Below are 18,237 nucleotides of genomic sequence, written 5' to 3' on the forward strand. Positions count from 1 at the left end.
TACACTTGTATAGGATGCTATATTCTTATGGGATCATTCTTCCTTTGAAGAAATGATGTTGGCCATGACTGACACAAATGTAGCATTTGCCATGGCTCTTTGGAGAAGGGTTCCATTTAAAAAAAACAAACAAACAAAAAAAAAACAACAAAAACAACTCAGCTTGGGCTGAGGAAGCTCCCAGGCCTTCAGTGGATCATTGTATACAGACTCTTCACTCTGCTGCCATAATATCTGAAGGTACGGCAGTCATATGAGCCAGGATGCTGAACGTGCTACCACTTAGCTTGACCTCCTTCATTCCCACTCTACACTGCACCAACAGAAGTCATGGGACAGGAATGACGAGGATGATGTTGGTGATTGGAAATGGCATGTCTATGCATGTGAGTTTATTTGTGTTGCCATGTGGAAGACTCCATTTAATAACTTCAAAAAGTCAACTGTAAGAGTGCGTAATATGTCTTTGTTATGTCCCAAGGTGTGCCTTTTGTAAAATCAGCTGTAAATGCAGGCTAGTGTTCATGCTATGTTGATATAATTTTAAGAGAATCCAAATTATGCTTGGCAGCCAGACGTGTGAACGTCATGAGATACTGATTTAAATCAATGCTCACACCCTGCAGTGAGTGCAGGCCTGCTGGCTTCCTTGATTCTTTTTCATACAGTCATGAGTTTTATTTCTCAGCATTAAGTATTTCCTGTTATTCTTCTTTACTTCATTCCTGTTTTTGAAACTGCGACAGAGCAATGTCCTTGTATGTTTTCACTTCAGCATTAAATTGATAAATAAGAAATGCTTCTTCTAGGCATACTTACAGCCTCACACAGTGACTGTTTAGCCATTATTTTACCCAGAACACTCTTTTAAAACACTGCTCTAACAACGACTAGTGTATCTGCAGTTGTAGGGCTCTCAGTTTCATTTTTTTCAATGATGAATACAGACTGCTGCCACCTGCTGGAGTTATTTCCTTTCACGCAGGTGCAGAATGCATGTGCTAGTTATCCATTGGCCGTGACCTTTGCACTGTGCTCAGGTTAAAATTTTTGGCTCCAACACAGGCAGCCAGCAAAATCAAAACAAACAATTACAACTGACAAAAATGACAAAGACAACTGATAAAATACATGCATGTGCTGCATGAACTAAGAGGGATGAAATGTTGGACAACTTTGTGACTTTTGCAACAACATATATTACTTCTCACAGCATCCTGATATAACTTACACTAAAACTCAAATCCCCCCCCCCCTTGAAACTAAGGTCACAGTTCAGTTCCAAAATATCAGCTATGAGCTTATGTTGTTCACTAAATCAGAGGGCGTTTGTTGTACCTCCGAAGAAGCTTAAGTTGAAGCTGAGGAGAGAACAAGTGAAAATTGGTCCCAGGTGGGCACATCACGGGTGCCAGGGCACATGTGAGCAAAGCATGAGTATCTCTGTAATGACCGACTGCTCTGTCACACGTTGCACACACAAACCCAGTGCCCTGAAAATGGTTAAAGTTTAACTGGTGTTTTCCTAATCGATTTCACTTGTGTACAAAAAGAAAATGTTTTCTAGTTACAACAAAAACACAAGTGTTCATGTTAACACGAATGCGGAGAATTGTTTTTTGGCAACAAAATACTAGTTTAGTAGCCCAGATGGTCAAGGAGTGGTTGATCATGACGCTGTGTTACTGTAACACATGTTTTAGATGCTTTTAAAAGAGTAAGAACAAAGTTTGGTTTTCTTTATTCTTTCCTCAGCATTTCCAAGCACACAGGCCACTTAGTGTCAGCAATTACAACTGAGTTTCAGTTATAAAATACACACCTTCTCTCTGTTTTTTGAGTACAGAAAAGTACTTTGCACAACAGGTCTGCACAAATTCATTCATTCAGTCCTTTCAGTGATGATGACAGAATAATTGTAAATTAACAAAAAAAAATACATGTTGATACAGTTATGCATATACATTTACGCACGTCTAACCTAACTACTGTTTCCTGGATACAAGGTATACAAACAGGTCTCCTAATATGGTGACTGTCAGTTGCCAGGGATTACTTCACAGTGAGGGATTCCCTAAATCAATTTCTTTTACAAGGGAGCACCCTAATATGGTCGCCTCGCAGCTAAACATTCACCATCTCCCCCAAATATAGAAGAGACAGGAACCACTATGTTCAGCTCACACCTTGTCAGCTGTGTTATCAACACTTCATGACATGTGTGTACATTAACATTAACATTAACATTAACTTTTTTTTTAATTCCAGAAACTTGGAGTAAAAAAGAATCAGTTTTCACAGAAATACAAATCCAGTTAGTATATCAATAAAGACCTTTAAATTCAAAGAAAAAATTATGTTTCCATCAATCTATGGACATGTATTTTTAATAAATTGGTTGGAGGTTTGGCATGCAGGGGAAAAGATATTGTTGCAAGACTGTAACAGTTTACTAAAGCCTGCTGACCCGGGCTGCCATAATGTGTTGCTAAAATACCTGAGTGTAGTGAACTGAAATAGAGTGTGTTTTATTGTTTATGTATACAGGATTTCATTTATAAAAGGAGGAAGCTTCTCCTGGTCAGTACAGTATGTCCACATTGTCCAAAACATGCTTTGGGGGCAGCCGTGGCCTAGAGGTTGGAGAAGCGGCTTGTGATCGGAGGGTCACCGGTTCGATTCCCCCACCGGACGGGCAGGAAAAATTTGGGTGTGGTGGAGTGATTAATGCGAAAAATGACTCCCCCCCTCCATTAGCCGGCTGATGTGCCCTTGAGCAAGGCACTTAACCCCCCAATATGCTCCCCGGGCGCCTGATGCTGCCCACTGCTCCTGTGTGTGTTTCACTGCATGTAATTTGCCGGGTGTTGCATGTGTGTGTTCAACTAAGGGTGGGTCAAATGCAGAAGACGAATTCAGTGTGTGTATGTAAAAATATATATACTGCCAATAAAGTTGATTCTTCTTCTTCTTCTTCTTCTTCTTCTTTGGCTGTTACCCTGTTTGTGCTCAGAGGCCAACCAAAAGCCCCACAAAGAATGTTTGCTCTCAAAGTTTAGACTAACATTTTATTTCACTATCTCCAGACAGACCTGCACGGAAGACACCAAGACATTGGCCTCTGCCTCAACAGCCAAAACAAACACCAAGCAAGCAGGCCGAAAATACAGCTCCTTCACAAACAGACAGAGTTCATGTTACCATTATGTACATAAAACAAACACATTTTCCCTGTATTGTATGGTTGGCCTTGGGCTGTTGGTAAAATGTCTCAGCAACTACTGGATAGATTAAAATAAAATCTGGCTCATATCCATGGTACTCTGAGCAGGAATCCTAACGGATTTAATGGTCGACTGACTTTTACCTCTAGCACAACATCAAGTAAAAATCTTAACTTATCCCACTGAACACCTCAACACTATGCTATGTGCAATGCATAAAGATGCTGTGGTAGTACCACTGCAGTTTTGAACCAGAATTAGATTGTCCCAGAACAAATAACAAGTCTGGGTCGTTGACCCCAGCACACACACACTCTCGTGCCTTTTTTGCCTTTTATACTCTCAGACAGTAACGTGATTACATGTGAAACTGTGGCACATGATCTTTCGGGTTAAATTGCATCCGTAATCATGAAATTAAGTGGCGTATGGATTTTATTCTGTTACGCAAATTGGAAAACTTTATTTTCTGTGTACCCTCCAACCTCAAGCCTCAGTTCACCTCCCTCTTTTTTCTCTTACACACACACACACACACATTCATTTGCCTGTAGTAAATGCACAAAGAACCTCTGTATGAAATATTTAGGTCACGTATAGCAAAACTGTCAGATCAGAGCAGTCTGTGGATCGCATCATTCTTTCCCAGTGTCTAACTTAATCATATCATGTATGTCATATGTCATATGTGTGTCATAAACTTAGGTCCTATTTACAGGCTGCAACAATTGGCCCTTTCTTTTAAACACTTTATGATTCCTTCCAAGTCCAGTGGTGTTACGTAAAATGATTCCATGGTAGAAGTTAGTGCGTAGATATTTGTACCACACATAGTCTGGGAGAAATACCAGTGGGCCCATTATATTTGAATTTGGCTTACTTTGGCTATTTTGCTATATCAGATGCCTTTTGTTGAAACAACATTTTGATGGGCCTGGTTTGACTCAAAAACTCCTCATTTATCAAATACTTATAGTCAGTTTTGATCTTAAGCATGACTTAAGATGTAAAGCACACATAAGTAGTTATATCTAAATCCTTACTTTGATGTGTAAATGAACTTATCTCTAAGCAGTGTGTGGACCTGATGTAAATGATTTTCCTGCTGGTTGTGTTGGGGTATTACAGTTTGGGATGCATACAAGCCTGTGTTAAACTTTGCATGAGAGGAATTATTAATTGGAAATTAAAAGGTGTGAGGAATTATCTTCCAGCCAATTTCCTTTTATTATAAGCCACAGTTCTTTCTGTGTGCCTCATCTCATTCACTGCAGCAGTGTCACACTTCCTGCATGTTTGACTTTGTCTGTCAACCCAATATCTAGCCAAGTGAATAATACAGGTTGTCTGGCTTCAGCCTGCTCTACCATCACAGCGATCTGGTCTTCCGAAAAGTTTGATTTTCTCTTTTGGTCCGTGGTTATTTCTGACTAAATCCTCATTTGTGTTGGCATTGTAAATAAGAGGAAATAACAAGGCAGGTGCTGTCAATTTAAGTTGATCTGACATTCAGACAGAACCTGTTTAAGCATATTCTTTCTGTTCAGCAGAAAAATGGAAGCAGAGTCAAATGGAAGAAACACCAGCATAAATTAAGTTAAGCTTAACTTCAAGTATAAATCTAGGAACATTTTTATAAATGAGGCCCCATTACCACTTTTCCTTCCCTGGCACCAGAACATTACTAGACCACAAACTCACAGAAACAGTGACAGTACAACTGCAAACATGTCATTGTAGCACGACTTTACTTAGGACACAATGATTAACCCTCCTGTTACCATAACAGGTGCGGTGAAGAACTAGCTATAAAAAATAAACAGAGTGTGGGTTTAAGAACCTTGGGGTTTATCTTAAAGCAGTATGCTTACAGGTTTTATTAACCTACACTGTAGTGTAATGTAGAATGTAGGCTATAGTGATAAGTCCACTTATAGAAGATTAAAATGCAACATTAGGCCAAAACATGCTTAATGCAAGCAATGGTATTCCCTTCATTTGGCTACCACAGACTTATTGGTTACAAAATACAATATAGAGCATATAAAACATGTTTACATTAAGTAAATTAAATCACAAATGCTGCCTTTAGAGCCTGGCTAGTGGAGTCAGCGCAATCAGACATTACGGTCCAGGGTTCAAATCCCTTTTCGAGTGATAATATTTTTGAAGACTAAAAGCTGTCTCTTGTGGAAGGCACTTATCTGGCATTCAGGCTATGCACACTTCACTTAGCCTTCACTTTCTTCATCTTCTATAATTATAATTGTATGGTCATGTATGCTATGAAATATGTAGTCAACCTCACCTGCTGTATTCTTTGAGTGTTTAGCAAAGCTATTACAACTATGCGATTTGTAGCTTTATCAATCGCACTGTGTGATTAATTTTCTCTAACTATGTGCTGCAAGGTGAAGTGATATTCCCCTCTTCAGTGTTACAGCCAACCTCAGACTTTAGCCCCGCAGCATCCTGAGTGATGAGCTCTTTCAAAATAAAAGCGATATCACGTGAAGGAGTAGTGACAGGGTGGGTTTACGGGATATATTAGCCAATCACCGCCTCTGTTATGCGGCTCCCATTCGACGATAAACATTGCCAACTGACTGAGAGCGCTTTCAGAGAAGCAAGGCACGTCAGCGTGAATGAGGCCGAATTGTGTCTAGAGTCGCTGTTATTTCTGCAAGACTAGAATTATTCTCCTATATTAAAGACACGCACACAGTGATGAAACATTTAAAAGGAGACGCAAACCTATCGCTCTGACATCGACCTTTACCACCGGAAACCCGTTAGCTTTGGCAGCTAACGTGAGCTAGCTAAGTTAGCTGTTACATGTCCTGGTTTTTTTCCACGCAACTGACCTCCACCACAACACAGAGGTAGTGAGTATCATTTGCTTGCTAGGTTGTGGTCGTGTTGCCACTTTTATTTTTCATGTCCGCTCCCATTGTCCCCGCGTGGTGCCCCTTGGACGGTTCCCGAATATGATACATAATGAGTCAAAGAGATACCTTAGTTCATCTGTTTGCTGGAGGGTGAGTATATTTTAATGTCATATACACTCAAGAGCAGAGCTAGCTAGCTTCGATCTTGGTGCTAACAATCGTTGCTAGCCAGTATGACTACATATAATTGAATATTTGTAATGGTGCAGCCATGATATTGAGATTTCTTAGTGGCTTAAAGTTAACCTGCGGTTAGCATCAGTATGCCAGATGACAGCTAACCAATCTTGTAAACGCATGTGCACCCGTAGGAGTAGCGCTCAATGTCACAAGTTACAATGACATTTCAACATATGAATGAAATGACTGGCTGAAAGTGTGTTCGGTATTCACTGTGAGGTTTCGTAGTAGTTGACATTTTACGCGAAATAAAAAAAATTACCCGTAGCTACACCTGGACACAATCGTCATTTCAAGAAGCTACCGGTGTTAAAAGCGAATATACTTTCGGTATCAGCTGCGTATCGGCCATTAAGTAGTGCACCAAAACATACGCGGTCAGTCCGCCAGCAAAGTCGTTCACTAAACAGTGTTAACATATCACAGACAAACAGGTATGCTCGGATGTGACTGATGCAACATCTAAACGTCACACTGGAGTACAGTCTAGCCTTTTCTGTCAGACTTCTCTGTCAAGGCTGGGAATAATTTAAATTTATTAGTTTAGTTCAGATTTATAGTCTGAAACGGTCGGGAATCCACAATCTTCATTAAACAGTGTTTGCAACCTCAGAATTTAGGTGAAATAGCATGCCAGTGTTTTGCCAGACCAAGAGCAACATTTATTTTGGTAGAATCTTAATGTCCTCCCTGCAGCACACGATCCACGTAATGAGCTGAAGTTTACTATGATCATTTCCTTCGACTTGAAACGAGAACTTCATTTACAGTTGTTAATGGATAACTAAGAATACATTTAGATGAAGCTCTCTAGCAAAACAAAGTATGCTTCTAGTTATATGAGGCTAAACATAAACAGTCACATTTGATTGAAGTGAGATCCGATGTAACTCTTCATCCGTTAATGCTGTTCTTATGCCAATGTTTTTTTTTGGGGCGGGGGTGTTGTGTTTTCTCCTGTTATGTATTAGCTGCCTCACACCAATCAGCCTTTGCCGAAAAATATCTTCACAGGACGTTGTATTTCTGCTTTGGTGCTGATTGAAAATTAACCATAACTAAAGATAACTGCTGTCGCTGTTGCTTTTGATATCCTCTAGTTTGGCCCTGCTCTGCCCTACACAGTCTGGTCAGGTTCTGTTTATTTATATAGTCCGTGTAAATATTGTTTTTGTGTTGTAAAATGCCTGAGCTGGTCATAAACTGATGACCTGGATGTAGTACATTTTTTTACATGGTGACAGTCCATGCTTGTCGTAAGATATTGGCTTCTAGTTGTGTGAATTTTTAAATGTGAAGACGTTCAGTGATTTTGATAAACGGGGCAGCAAAAAGATGAACAAAACAACTCTACAAACACTTATTATTATTATTCTGTCAACTGAATGGTGGGCCTCAGTCACCCTCAGTCTTGCTGAAAACATATTTGTAGTTTTTATGTAATTCCTATTTGTGTCATTCTTATAAAATACATAAGTCTGTGAGTTTGGAATGTGATGTGGCTCTGAACAGAAGCTTGCTGTTATTCCCCAAGAAACACAAAGCATTCCTGACTGGCTCCCTGTTTCCAGTCTGTGCTGTTTCTTGTCTACGTGCCAGGGATTGTGAGAATTCCTGAAACCACATTATTGACTAGTTCATTAATAAATTAAAAAAAAAAAACTCGGCTACATCTGTGACCATCCTGACTATTGCTGACATTAATTAAGGACATTCAGTATCAGTCTCAGCAGAGGCTGTGATTTTTGACATGTCATCTCCACTTTTTCCATGTCTGTCTTTCTGCCAGATGTGGGGGCACGGTCGGAGCCATATTGACTTGTCCACTGGAAGTAGTGAAGACTCGTCTGCAGTCATCCACCATCACCCTCTACGTGTCTGAGGTTCAGCTCAGTACTGTCAACGGAGCCAGTGTGGCCCGTGTGGCTCCACCTGGGCCTTTGCACTTCCTTAAGTGAGTACTTTTATCTGTCAGACTGCTGTATGGACATTATTTTCACAAGATTTCATCTGTGCTTCTACTGTTACAAGTACTTCATATCTATCTGGCACTTAATTGATACTCTTATTGAATCTCTTTTTTGTTATTAATAATTGATTTTTTTAAATTATTATTATAGTTAAAGTTATTACATTAAGAACAGGATTAGAATTTAATTCCATTTAATATAACAACATATTGTTTATAGAGCAGCAAAATTAATGTTTACAACAGCTAGATAAAATAAGTCTAAATAAAATGTATAGTATTCCTCACAACAAAACATGGAGCAAGATTTCGAAAGACTGTATAAATAGAAATCCGTCACTATCAGACATTCTTCCTTACTCTTACTGCAGATGTGAAATCACCGCTTGGCAGGTGTCAGTGGTAGAGATAGAAGGGTCTGGTTTTGAGAGTGGGGTTGCTATCTCAGCCAGAAAGTTTACAGGATTTTGATCAATGTTACATGAAAAATTACACTTAACACTTAGGCTTCATGCAGTCAATTTAAAGCTTAGCTTTTTCAGAACAAGTTGCTCTTAGCTTAATGAGTATTCAAGCAAATAAGTGTCATTAATATTTTGTGCTTGCGAAATGTATTTGAACATCATTTCACAAAACTCAATAAATGAATGAATTTGCTTCCATAAATGAGTGTGCTATGGCTATGACATACATGACACAGTGGTGAATGAGAACATCGCAGCTGAAAACCACTTTTCTGCAAGTTCATGCTTGTTGAACAGGTATTGTGATATATTACTAGAGGGTAGAAAGAGAACGCAGAGGCGGTACTCACGATTTTAAATTATACCGCATCCTTATTTAGCAGTCTTGCTAAAGTCTTGAGTTTCAGTGGGCATGCAGTATGCAGATTTTATATTGTGTGTACAGTATTCACTGTATTCCCTAAACATATACCTCGGTAAGAATTAATAAGTCATAGTTACTTCCATAGCAGAAACCATATTCTTGCTGTTGTTGTGTTTTGAGGCTGATGCCCCCTGGCAGGGCCAGCCACTCCCTGGAACCCAGCTCCTCATCCTTTGGGAAAACTATGGGATTGGCATTTGGGATGTTGAAGGAAATTAGATCTGCTCCATGGTCTCTTCCAAAGAGGTCATGTCCTAGCTGCTCAGAGCCTCTGGAAAAAATGTTTGTAATGGCACCGTGCCACTTCTGTTAACTCAGGCATGTCAAACCGGTCCACAGGAGGGCCAGTGTGGCTGCAGGTTTTCTTTCCAACCAAGTAGCAGCACACCAGACTTGACTCATTTAATCAACTGATCAACGTCTTCAGACAGTTGATTGGTCAAACGGTGTGCTCTTGGTTGGTTGGCACAAAAACCTGCAGCCACACCGGCCCTCCTGTGGACCGGTTTGACACATGTGTGTTAACTGAAGCAAGATGCAGTTAAAGATCCAATGTGTAGGATTGAGGGGGAAATATTAGCAAAAATAGAATATTCATGATTACATTGTTCTTTAATGTATAACTAACATGGTAATCGTTGTGTTTTCTTTACCTTAGAATAAGACCTTTTCTTTTTGGTAATTTTATTGTTATGGGTGTTTAACTTATGTCATATTTATTGAGTTTGTTTCTGGCTAGCTATCAAAAGGTTTATCAAACATTGTTTTAATGTTGAAATATTAAACCAGTCTTGTGTCCAGAATAGCCTGTATTGTACTGTTACAACCTTACTAGTTTTAGGACTTCTAATTTCAGCTGAAGTTCCTCCTGAAAGTGAAAGGACTGCAAAGACCATGCAGTCTTCTAAATCTAAACGCTATTCAATTGAGAGACTGAATGTGTCCATCTGCATAGTTAATTTTACTTGTACTGAGGTTGAAGCCTTGGCTTGATGGTGTTGCTATAGGAAAAATCAGGGAACACCAAAAAAACAATATTCATATGTACTGCTTAATAACGTGTACCGAAATCTGGGATTAAATGGACCCGGTGACTAAATTATTAAGACCGTAATATCGATAAAATCTGACATTAATGGTTGTGCTCTTGGTACTGGAGAAGTTAAGGAAATCAGAGTTGATGCTCACAATGCTTGTTGCCTCAATTATGAGCCGTCTGTATTGAAGGAAATTGCATCAAGTAACCTTAAGCCAGTTGATTGTTATGGATCCATTCATAAATTTAATATAAAATGGTCATAGTATCTTCTGAACTCTCATTCAGAAATTCAGTCTCAGATCAGTCAGAGCAGGGGCAAATTTAGTGATTTGTGAGCTGTATCAAAACTACCACACGGTAAAAGTACTAAAGAAAAAGTTCTACCTAAAGAGAAAAAATAGCAGCACTAAAATACCTGTATCTATAAATAGTACTGATAATAGTAGTGCTGATTGCTAGTCACCAAGGCACATTGTATGTGTCTTAGAGGTCTGACAAACATGTTAAATGCCTTTTGTTACTCATGAAGCATTTACAAAAGCCAATTTATCTTAGTGTGAAAGTGTGAAACTTTTTTTTACAACCATGTTCACTTTGTTAGCAAAGCAACCTGTTTTTTGACATATTACCAACACCTGTTGATTGTTGGAAAGGAGTGAAACGATTGGCTGGAATGTGTGTTGTGTCATCAGTGCGCATACATGCACAAAATCAAAATTTTTTATTGCCTGATGCCAATAACAGTGAAATGTTAATATGAATTGGAAGCCAACCATCTTGACTTCCTTGAATAAATTTGGATGTCTGCCTTCAGGGTGCTTCTGTTTGTTTGCTACATACTGGTTTTTGCAAATTTATTATTAAACCCTGATGATTTGCTTTGATTGCAAAGTACTTCCATTCACAACTCTTACTGTTTCTCTTTTTGACGAATTGAAGTAGAGCTGTCACTGCAGCTGCACTTATCAGCATCTTACACATGTGTTGTTGTTGTTTTTCTGTGCTGGTCAGTATTCTTTTATCTTTTTGGCTTTGAACGGCAGATTACAACACTTGTGGGCAAATATGGTGCCCCTTTCAAGTCAGGAAGAAATGCATCCCTGATACCTGTGCTGCTGCAGAAAAATAATCTCCAATATGTTTTCCAAGTTTTGGCACCTGGTACCAGCCAAAGTTCTCGTGGAAACCCTAATATGTGTGTTTTCAACTGTACATTAGACTACCGGAAATCAGACAACATTGATAGAAAAGAAATGCCTTGCTGTGTCTGCCAGTAAGGACTAATACCCTAAAGCATGCGTGTGGTCATAATGTAATAATGCACATTTTTATTTTTTTATTTTTTCCTTTTTTTGTATATTAGATTAATATTGGAGAAAGAAGGGCCTCGTTCTCTCTTCAGGGGCTTGGGGCCAAACTTAGTGGGTGTGGCACCTTCCAGGTAAGCTTCCTAATTACCATCATTATATTCTTAGCAATGTTTACCTCCTGTGAGTATGACTTCAGATACTGTAAAGCTTTTAGTGCCATCTTTAAGAGAAGAGCTTGTCAGTTTGTTGATCGTTTATCCCTGTATGTTCCCTAGTAGCCTTGTTATTAGGTTTTTAGGTGAAATTTTTACATGAAGACTCAGATTTACATTGTCAGTCTTGGCTGTCATCAGCCTTTAGTCAGCAGTACCTTTAGTAAGCCTCAGCTGCGCTCAAATTACAATTGTGCCTCCCACTGAATGCTAACATGCCTCATGCCAACGTGCATGTTAGCTTTTGAATATCAGCATGTTGACATTTAACTTTTAGCAAAAAAATAGATAGGGTATGCACTGACAGTAGTTTTGCATGTGATGCCCCACTCCACTTCGCCAACACTGCTGAGTTGCCAATCAAACCAATTGTTGGCTTCTGTGAATAGACATTTTCCACAGCAAAAATCTGAACATGTTGCAGCCAGAAAAGCACATTGTAATCAATAATATTAACAATGGCTGTTTTCCATGTGGGTGAGCCACTTCAGGGGTCCTGGCTAGTGTTAGCAGTTACACCAGTATTTACGCTTATATGCCCTATGTTAGCAACATAACATTATGCTAAACAAAGGCCTAGGCCCATCTTGTCAGTTTCAAACATTGCTTTAATACTGACTGTTCTTAGTCAACGATAGCTGATACAGTAACATTTGACGTGCTCAGATATTGGCTCAGTAATACTTTCAGGTAAGTCGTGGACACATGGGCTGTTTTTCAAAAAGACATGGTTGTGAGGAACAGTGGGATTATGTAATTACCACAAGGTTACTTGGCGACAAATGGGACACCTGGTCATTTAGGTGTCATTCGTCTACTTGACTTTCTCAGTGGTGGTGGTTGCTACTGAAACATGGCAACAGCAGTAGCATTTTGAAAACATTTGTTTTTAATGTCTTGGAAATGCTATTACTGATTTCAGTTAGGTAAGGACATATAACAGTCATGATGATTAATTTACCCGTAATGATAGGAGCAAAGTGGGCAGTAACAGCAGCAGTGCTTTGTTGTCATCTTACATGAATGAATCCTGAATGCAGTGGTGGTGAAGGCAATGAGGCCTCCTGAACTGTGACGCAGGTTTAAAGATGAATGCACACACAAACACTGTCGTTTAAGGTGACTGATGAGCTTCAAGCATCGTTAGTCTGACTAAGCATGTTTGGCAAATGATTGTACAAAGAAACCAAACTGCACATTGTGCTTCTGGAAGGAAAAACTTGTGTTTAGACAAGTGTATGAGCATGATCATTGTGACTTCCTTTAATTAGTCAAAAACAAGTGAAAACATGCTTTTTGTACTGAATAGTCTTTGTCCAACTAGGCTGATATGCTGAGGTTGTTGATTCTGCTCTGTTTTACACTTAATGAATTTTTAAAGCTCATTAAGCTGAACCTGACATGGGGACAGTTTTACTTGTTAATGTACTTTAATTAATAAGCTACTTCACTACCAGAGGCACATAGCCAGCTGGGACTAATTATCTTTACACTAAAACCCAAAAACATGACACATATAACTTGTTTTGTCTTGTACTGGTATAACCTTTTTTCACCTTTTTTTGTCACTTCCTTTCATCAGAGCAATCTACTTTGGTGCTTACTCTACTGCCAAAGAGAAACTGAATGGTGTGTTGGAACCTGACTCCACACAGGTACACATGGTGTCAGCTGGAATAGCAGGTAACTATATATGTGAGGTACAAGGCAGTGAACATTTGCATTATGCTGGTCAAAAATGCTTAGTGCAAAGACCTTGTCTCGCTCAGGGCTGGTAAGCTGAGGTGAACAGTTACATGTAAAACAGTATGGCTGCTCTAAGATTTTGCTGTTGTATTCATCTCTCTGTAGAGAACAAGCAGTGGTAGAACCAGTCTGTGTTGTCTTAGACTGAGAGGATTTGTCGTTTGAAACAGTTCACAATTTGACACACTTAAGTACCCAACCCCACCTCCTTCATAAGGATCCAGTATATTCACAAACGAGCTTATCCTGTTTCCCCTCACCGTTTGCCCAAATATACTGCGACTCGGCAATCCTGTGACAGCCTAAAGGTCCAGGATTAAGGGGTGAGTCGAGAGCAGAAATAGAATACAATATCCATAATTATATTTTCATTTGCGAATAAACACCTGAAACTAAGAATTGTTGTGTTTTGGTTACCTCAGTGAGCATTTGTATTTACACAGGCCTTCCATGATGGAGTCTGCCATGTTGCATCACTGTGTTTCTACAGTAGCACAGAAAGGACAAAGCAAACTCTGGCTCTAGAGAGGACCTTTCGCATTTTTCATGGCAGCTGTGTGACGAGAGGTGTTCAGTTGTGCAATCTGCAACCACACAGCCATATGCTGTTATATCCTACACACTAGTCCTTGAAAACATGATGTGTTAAAATGAGAGATTTAAGGACCGCCTCATTGTTCTGTGACCTTTTGTATGTTAGGGGTAGATTATCTGCAGTCATGTCGCTCTGATCCATCTTGGAATGCTGAATCAGTAGAATGTGGGTCAGTCGGACAGCTCCTGCGTTTCTGTATTTTTTGTGTGTGTCTGGTGTCTGTGTGTATGGGTGAATCTAACAAGTTTTTGCTGGTGCCACTTTTAGCACACCATGACTCAGACCTTTGAATAAGTCAGTCAAGGTCAGCATTTGTCAGTGTATATCTCTAGTGGCAATCCACATATTCTCCAGTTTGAGACCTGACTGAGATGAACCGACAGATGAAAAGGTGTTGACAGTGCAGCGCTTGATCATCTGTGCAATGATACTTAATACCCACTGCAGAGGTTAGGGCTGGCTTTTGCCACAGCTAACAATGGATGTACTTGCTTTCTATCACTTACTCAATTAGGTTTTTTTCATACAAACCAAACTTCAAAACATGGTGTTACTTGTGTGTCACTTTTAGTGGGTTAATTATTGTTTTTTATGTTAAAGGATTTTATTTTTTTTAACTAAGAAAAGCTCAGCTGTATTCTGTCCCATCTTCTGTCTTGGTAGGGGATGATCATTTCACATAAGGTTGGGATATTGTGGGTGAGAATTCTGTGGTTTAGCTGGGGAATGGGAAGTAAAATGGTTGCATGCCGGTCACTCTGCTACACACAAGCCTGTGTCTGTTTTAGGCTTAAACTCTACCATAGCTCTCCTCTCGCAAGGGCATGAGACCCCCGCACCACCAGGGGTCTCTAGCTGCATCTGTGAGGAGTTACTTGGGTCTGCGTGAGTACTCACCACAGATCTGTGCTTCTTTTTGTATCTGGTTCTACTCTTTCTCTCTGTGCCTCTCTGTCCTCTACTCCATTACCATCTAGGTCATTGCATAAGAAGCAGGTTTTTACAGTTGTTTGCACAACATTCATTTTTATGGCATTCAGTTGCTCCCCTGTTAGCGCACACATAGCATAGTCTATAGTGAGGCTAACTTTCTGTCTCTAAGCTGCCTTTGTGACTTAGCATTTCATTTTTTTCAAAAGAACATTCAGGCATTGATTTAACTTTACCGACATGAACGCAGCTTAAAGAACATTTACATCTTACTCAGAGCATTAGCTTGTGAACAGTTTATTTTACCACTGAGAGCTTGACAATTGAATCTTTATATTTTGAACAAAATGTAATCTTGTAGGGTTTTTTTTCCCTCCACAGGTTTTACCGCCATCACAGCAACCAATCCAATATGGCTCATAAAGACCCGTCTGCAGCTGGATGCCAGGTGATTATGACAGTGTCAACAGCGTGTGTAACAAATTTCACTTCTCAGTAGAGTGACCAACAGCTGGTGTGCTGTTATAAACATTTTTCAATGATGCACATGCTCTTGACCACAACAGAATTTTCAGAGTGCATTTAAAGGGACACTCCTTGGCTTTATTTGTTGCCCTCTATTTAAAAACCACCTGCACAAAAACATTTGGCACTTGCTGCTTTTATCTGCCTCTATCCTACTTGTGCGCAAGATTGTGTTCTGTCTTCTGCAACTATCAGGTTGCTTGCCAATAATTGGCATATGAAAGGGGTTTAAAGTTGACTTTAGGTTGACAACATTATCAAATACAGAAGATAGGGAGCTGATAGCAGTTATTTACATGAAGACTGTGCAAAACTCAGGTACCTGGTCAATGAATTGATTGTAGAGTCCTGGTATGCAGCTTTGTTTTTTCCCTTTTCCTGCAAGAGCACATCTTGTCGTCCTTGTGTTTCCGCTGGAGCGGAATCCAGTCTATATTTACATTCGTCTTCATTATTGTTATTATGTGTTTATTTTTTCATCTATATTGAAAATATTTAAGCATTATCATTAAATTGTAACTTCAGTTACATTTTGCAATGTTTTTTCTTTTCTCAGGAATCGAGGTGAGCGAAGGATGAGTGCATTTCAGTGTGTCCGGCGGGTATATCAGACAGATGGCCTGCGTGGCTTCTACCGGGGTATGTCTGCATCTTACGCCGGTATCTCAGAGACTGTGATCCACTTTGTGATCTATGAAAGCATCAAACGCCGCCTCTTGGAGGCCAAGGCACCACAGAACATGGATGAGGAAGAGGAGACGTCCAAAGACGCCTCAGACTTTGTGGGGATGATGCTTGCTGCTGCCACCTCCAAGACGTGTGCCACATCTATCGCTTATCCTCATGGTAAGAGTTTGTGATTAGCAGTCAGTAGATAACAGCTCTTTTATTGTTTTACGTCCTTAATATTTTGCTTTCTTCTTTACTTTGCAGAAGTGATCCGTACCAGGCTACGTGAGGAGGGCACCAAGTATAAGTCCTTCTTCCAGACTCTAAGAACAGTGCCCAAAGAGGAGGGTTATCGCGCCCTGTACCGTGGCCTCACCACCCACCTGGTACGACAGATTCCCAACACCGCGATCATGATGTGCACCTATGAGCTGGTAGTCTACATCCTGAATGGTTAAAGCTCCTCCCCTCCCTACCACCTCTCCCCCACTTAGACTGTACTTGTAACCCTGCCCCTGTTTAGAAATGGTGAAAACAGAATGAGAGCAACTGCACACCAGCCAGCAACCTGCTTGCCCGAAGCGGACAGAGACAGCATGATAACCTTTGTCTCAGTGACTCATATGGTTGTTAAAAATAAGTTGGCAGTTTCGTTTTGTAACCAAAGGGTCTGGCATAAGGGGGACGTTCCTCACATTGGTTTGGGGTTCTGGGCTTAGCGGGACAAAGAACTGGCTGTCCTATGTTCATTTTAATTCCATCCTTTTTCTCCCTTCTGTTTTATACTCTGGAAGCTCAGATACAGAGTGTTGAAGAAAGAATCTGAGTTAGAGTATACTGCATTCTGCCTCTAGCAGTACTAATAATGAAAAAGTAGTACAGTAATTCTCGTCCTTACTACCTATTGGATATAAGGCTAGCAGTAGGCTTTGCTGTCATACTGCCCATCTGTTTTTAAAAATGTTAACATCATGCAGAATTTTCTGCATCCCTCACAGAGCCGCTGGAAGACCAGAATATGGCACTGAATGGCAGTCGGTCATGACGGTGTTTGACAAGGGCTCTCAAGTTAGTGAGGCAAAAGCATTGCTCGAGACAGCATAAAGGGAGGGGAACGGTGGAGGTATGGAGACGTGCCTTGCATGAAAATGTGATGTAGGCTAAGATGCACAATGGCTGTAGGAGGAGGCGGAGCTCTGGTTGACCTGTCTTAACAAAGAGCGTAGAAACGTAGAGTCGTACACTGGTACTGCGTGATGTCGGGTGCTCTTAGTGAAACTTTCACATATCGTGGAGCTAGACTCACTCACCTAAAGGTTTTCAGTATCCCTAAAACTGGTCCTCACAATGCAGGAATTTCCATGCATTTACAGCTCTTTACACTAAATATCTGCGTGATCGATATCTGCTAGCATATGTGGTGGTATAAGTGAAGTCTACATTGTGACATTGACATCTGAACCTGGACATGTTTGTGTTAACCATGTGTGGAAGAAGAGTAATCACTAACGTTCGATGAAACTTGGGAAAAAAAAAAAAAAAAATCCCCAAAATAAACCAGAATATAATCCATCATTCTAACTACTGGAATGTAAATAAATAGGAGGAGTAACTTCACTAATGGCAAAGGCAAGACACTGATTCATGTTGTGAATTGAAAATAAATATCATTAACAAATAGTAACACATTTTAATTTTGATAGTACCTTCATAACGTGATTGTGTTGCATTTGTCTGCCCAGTAATAACTAACTGCAAACATGTAGTAGATTTTCTTAAGAGGAGAGAGGATTAATTATTAGCTGTTACCTGTTCTCAAACAGCAGCATTGTTCCTATAGCACTTTTCAAAGTCTTTCTCTAGAATCCTCATCTCCTTTATTTTTTTTTCTTCAGTTGGAGATTCCAGGCTAGTTTTACAGGCGAGGACAATCCTCTTGAGTTTACTCTGGAAACTTGAACAGTTTAGCCAGTGTGTAGAGGAAGTGGCCAGGAATATGCTC

The 18,237-nt window shown here is 39.9% G+C and overlaps 1 protein-coding gene across 1 annotated transcript; it reads left to right on the forward strand.

The window, feature by feature from the left end:
- The first annotated feature begins 5,789 nt into the window (after nt 1–5,789).
- Nucleotides 5,790–17,788, forward strand: LOC124058872 (solute carrier family 25 member 36-A-like). Its single transcript, XM_046388469.1, has 7 exons — nt 5,790–6,262; nt 8,142–8,306; nt 11,612–11,689; nt 13,353–13,453; nt 15,423–15,489; nt 16,123–16,412; nt 16,500–17,788. The coding sequence occupies exons 1-7, from the start codon at nt 6,222–6,224 to the stop codon at nt 16,691–16,693; spliced, it is 936 nt and encodes a 311-aa protein (XP_046244425.1). The 5' UTR covers nt 5,790–6,221; the 3' UTR covers nt 16,694–17,788.
- Nucleotides 17,789–18,237: the final 449 nt, after the last annotated feature.

This window comes from Scatophagus argus, chromosome 5 (genome assembly GCF_020382885.2).
Source record: "Scatophagus argus isolate fScaArg1 chromosome 5, fScaArg1.pri, whole genome shotgun sequence".
Taxonomy (NCBI): Eukaryota; Metazoa; Chordata; class Actinopteri; family Scatophagidae; genus Scatophagus; species Scatophagus argus.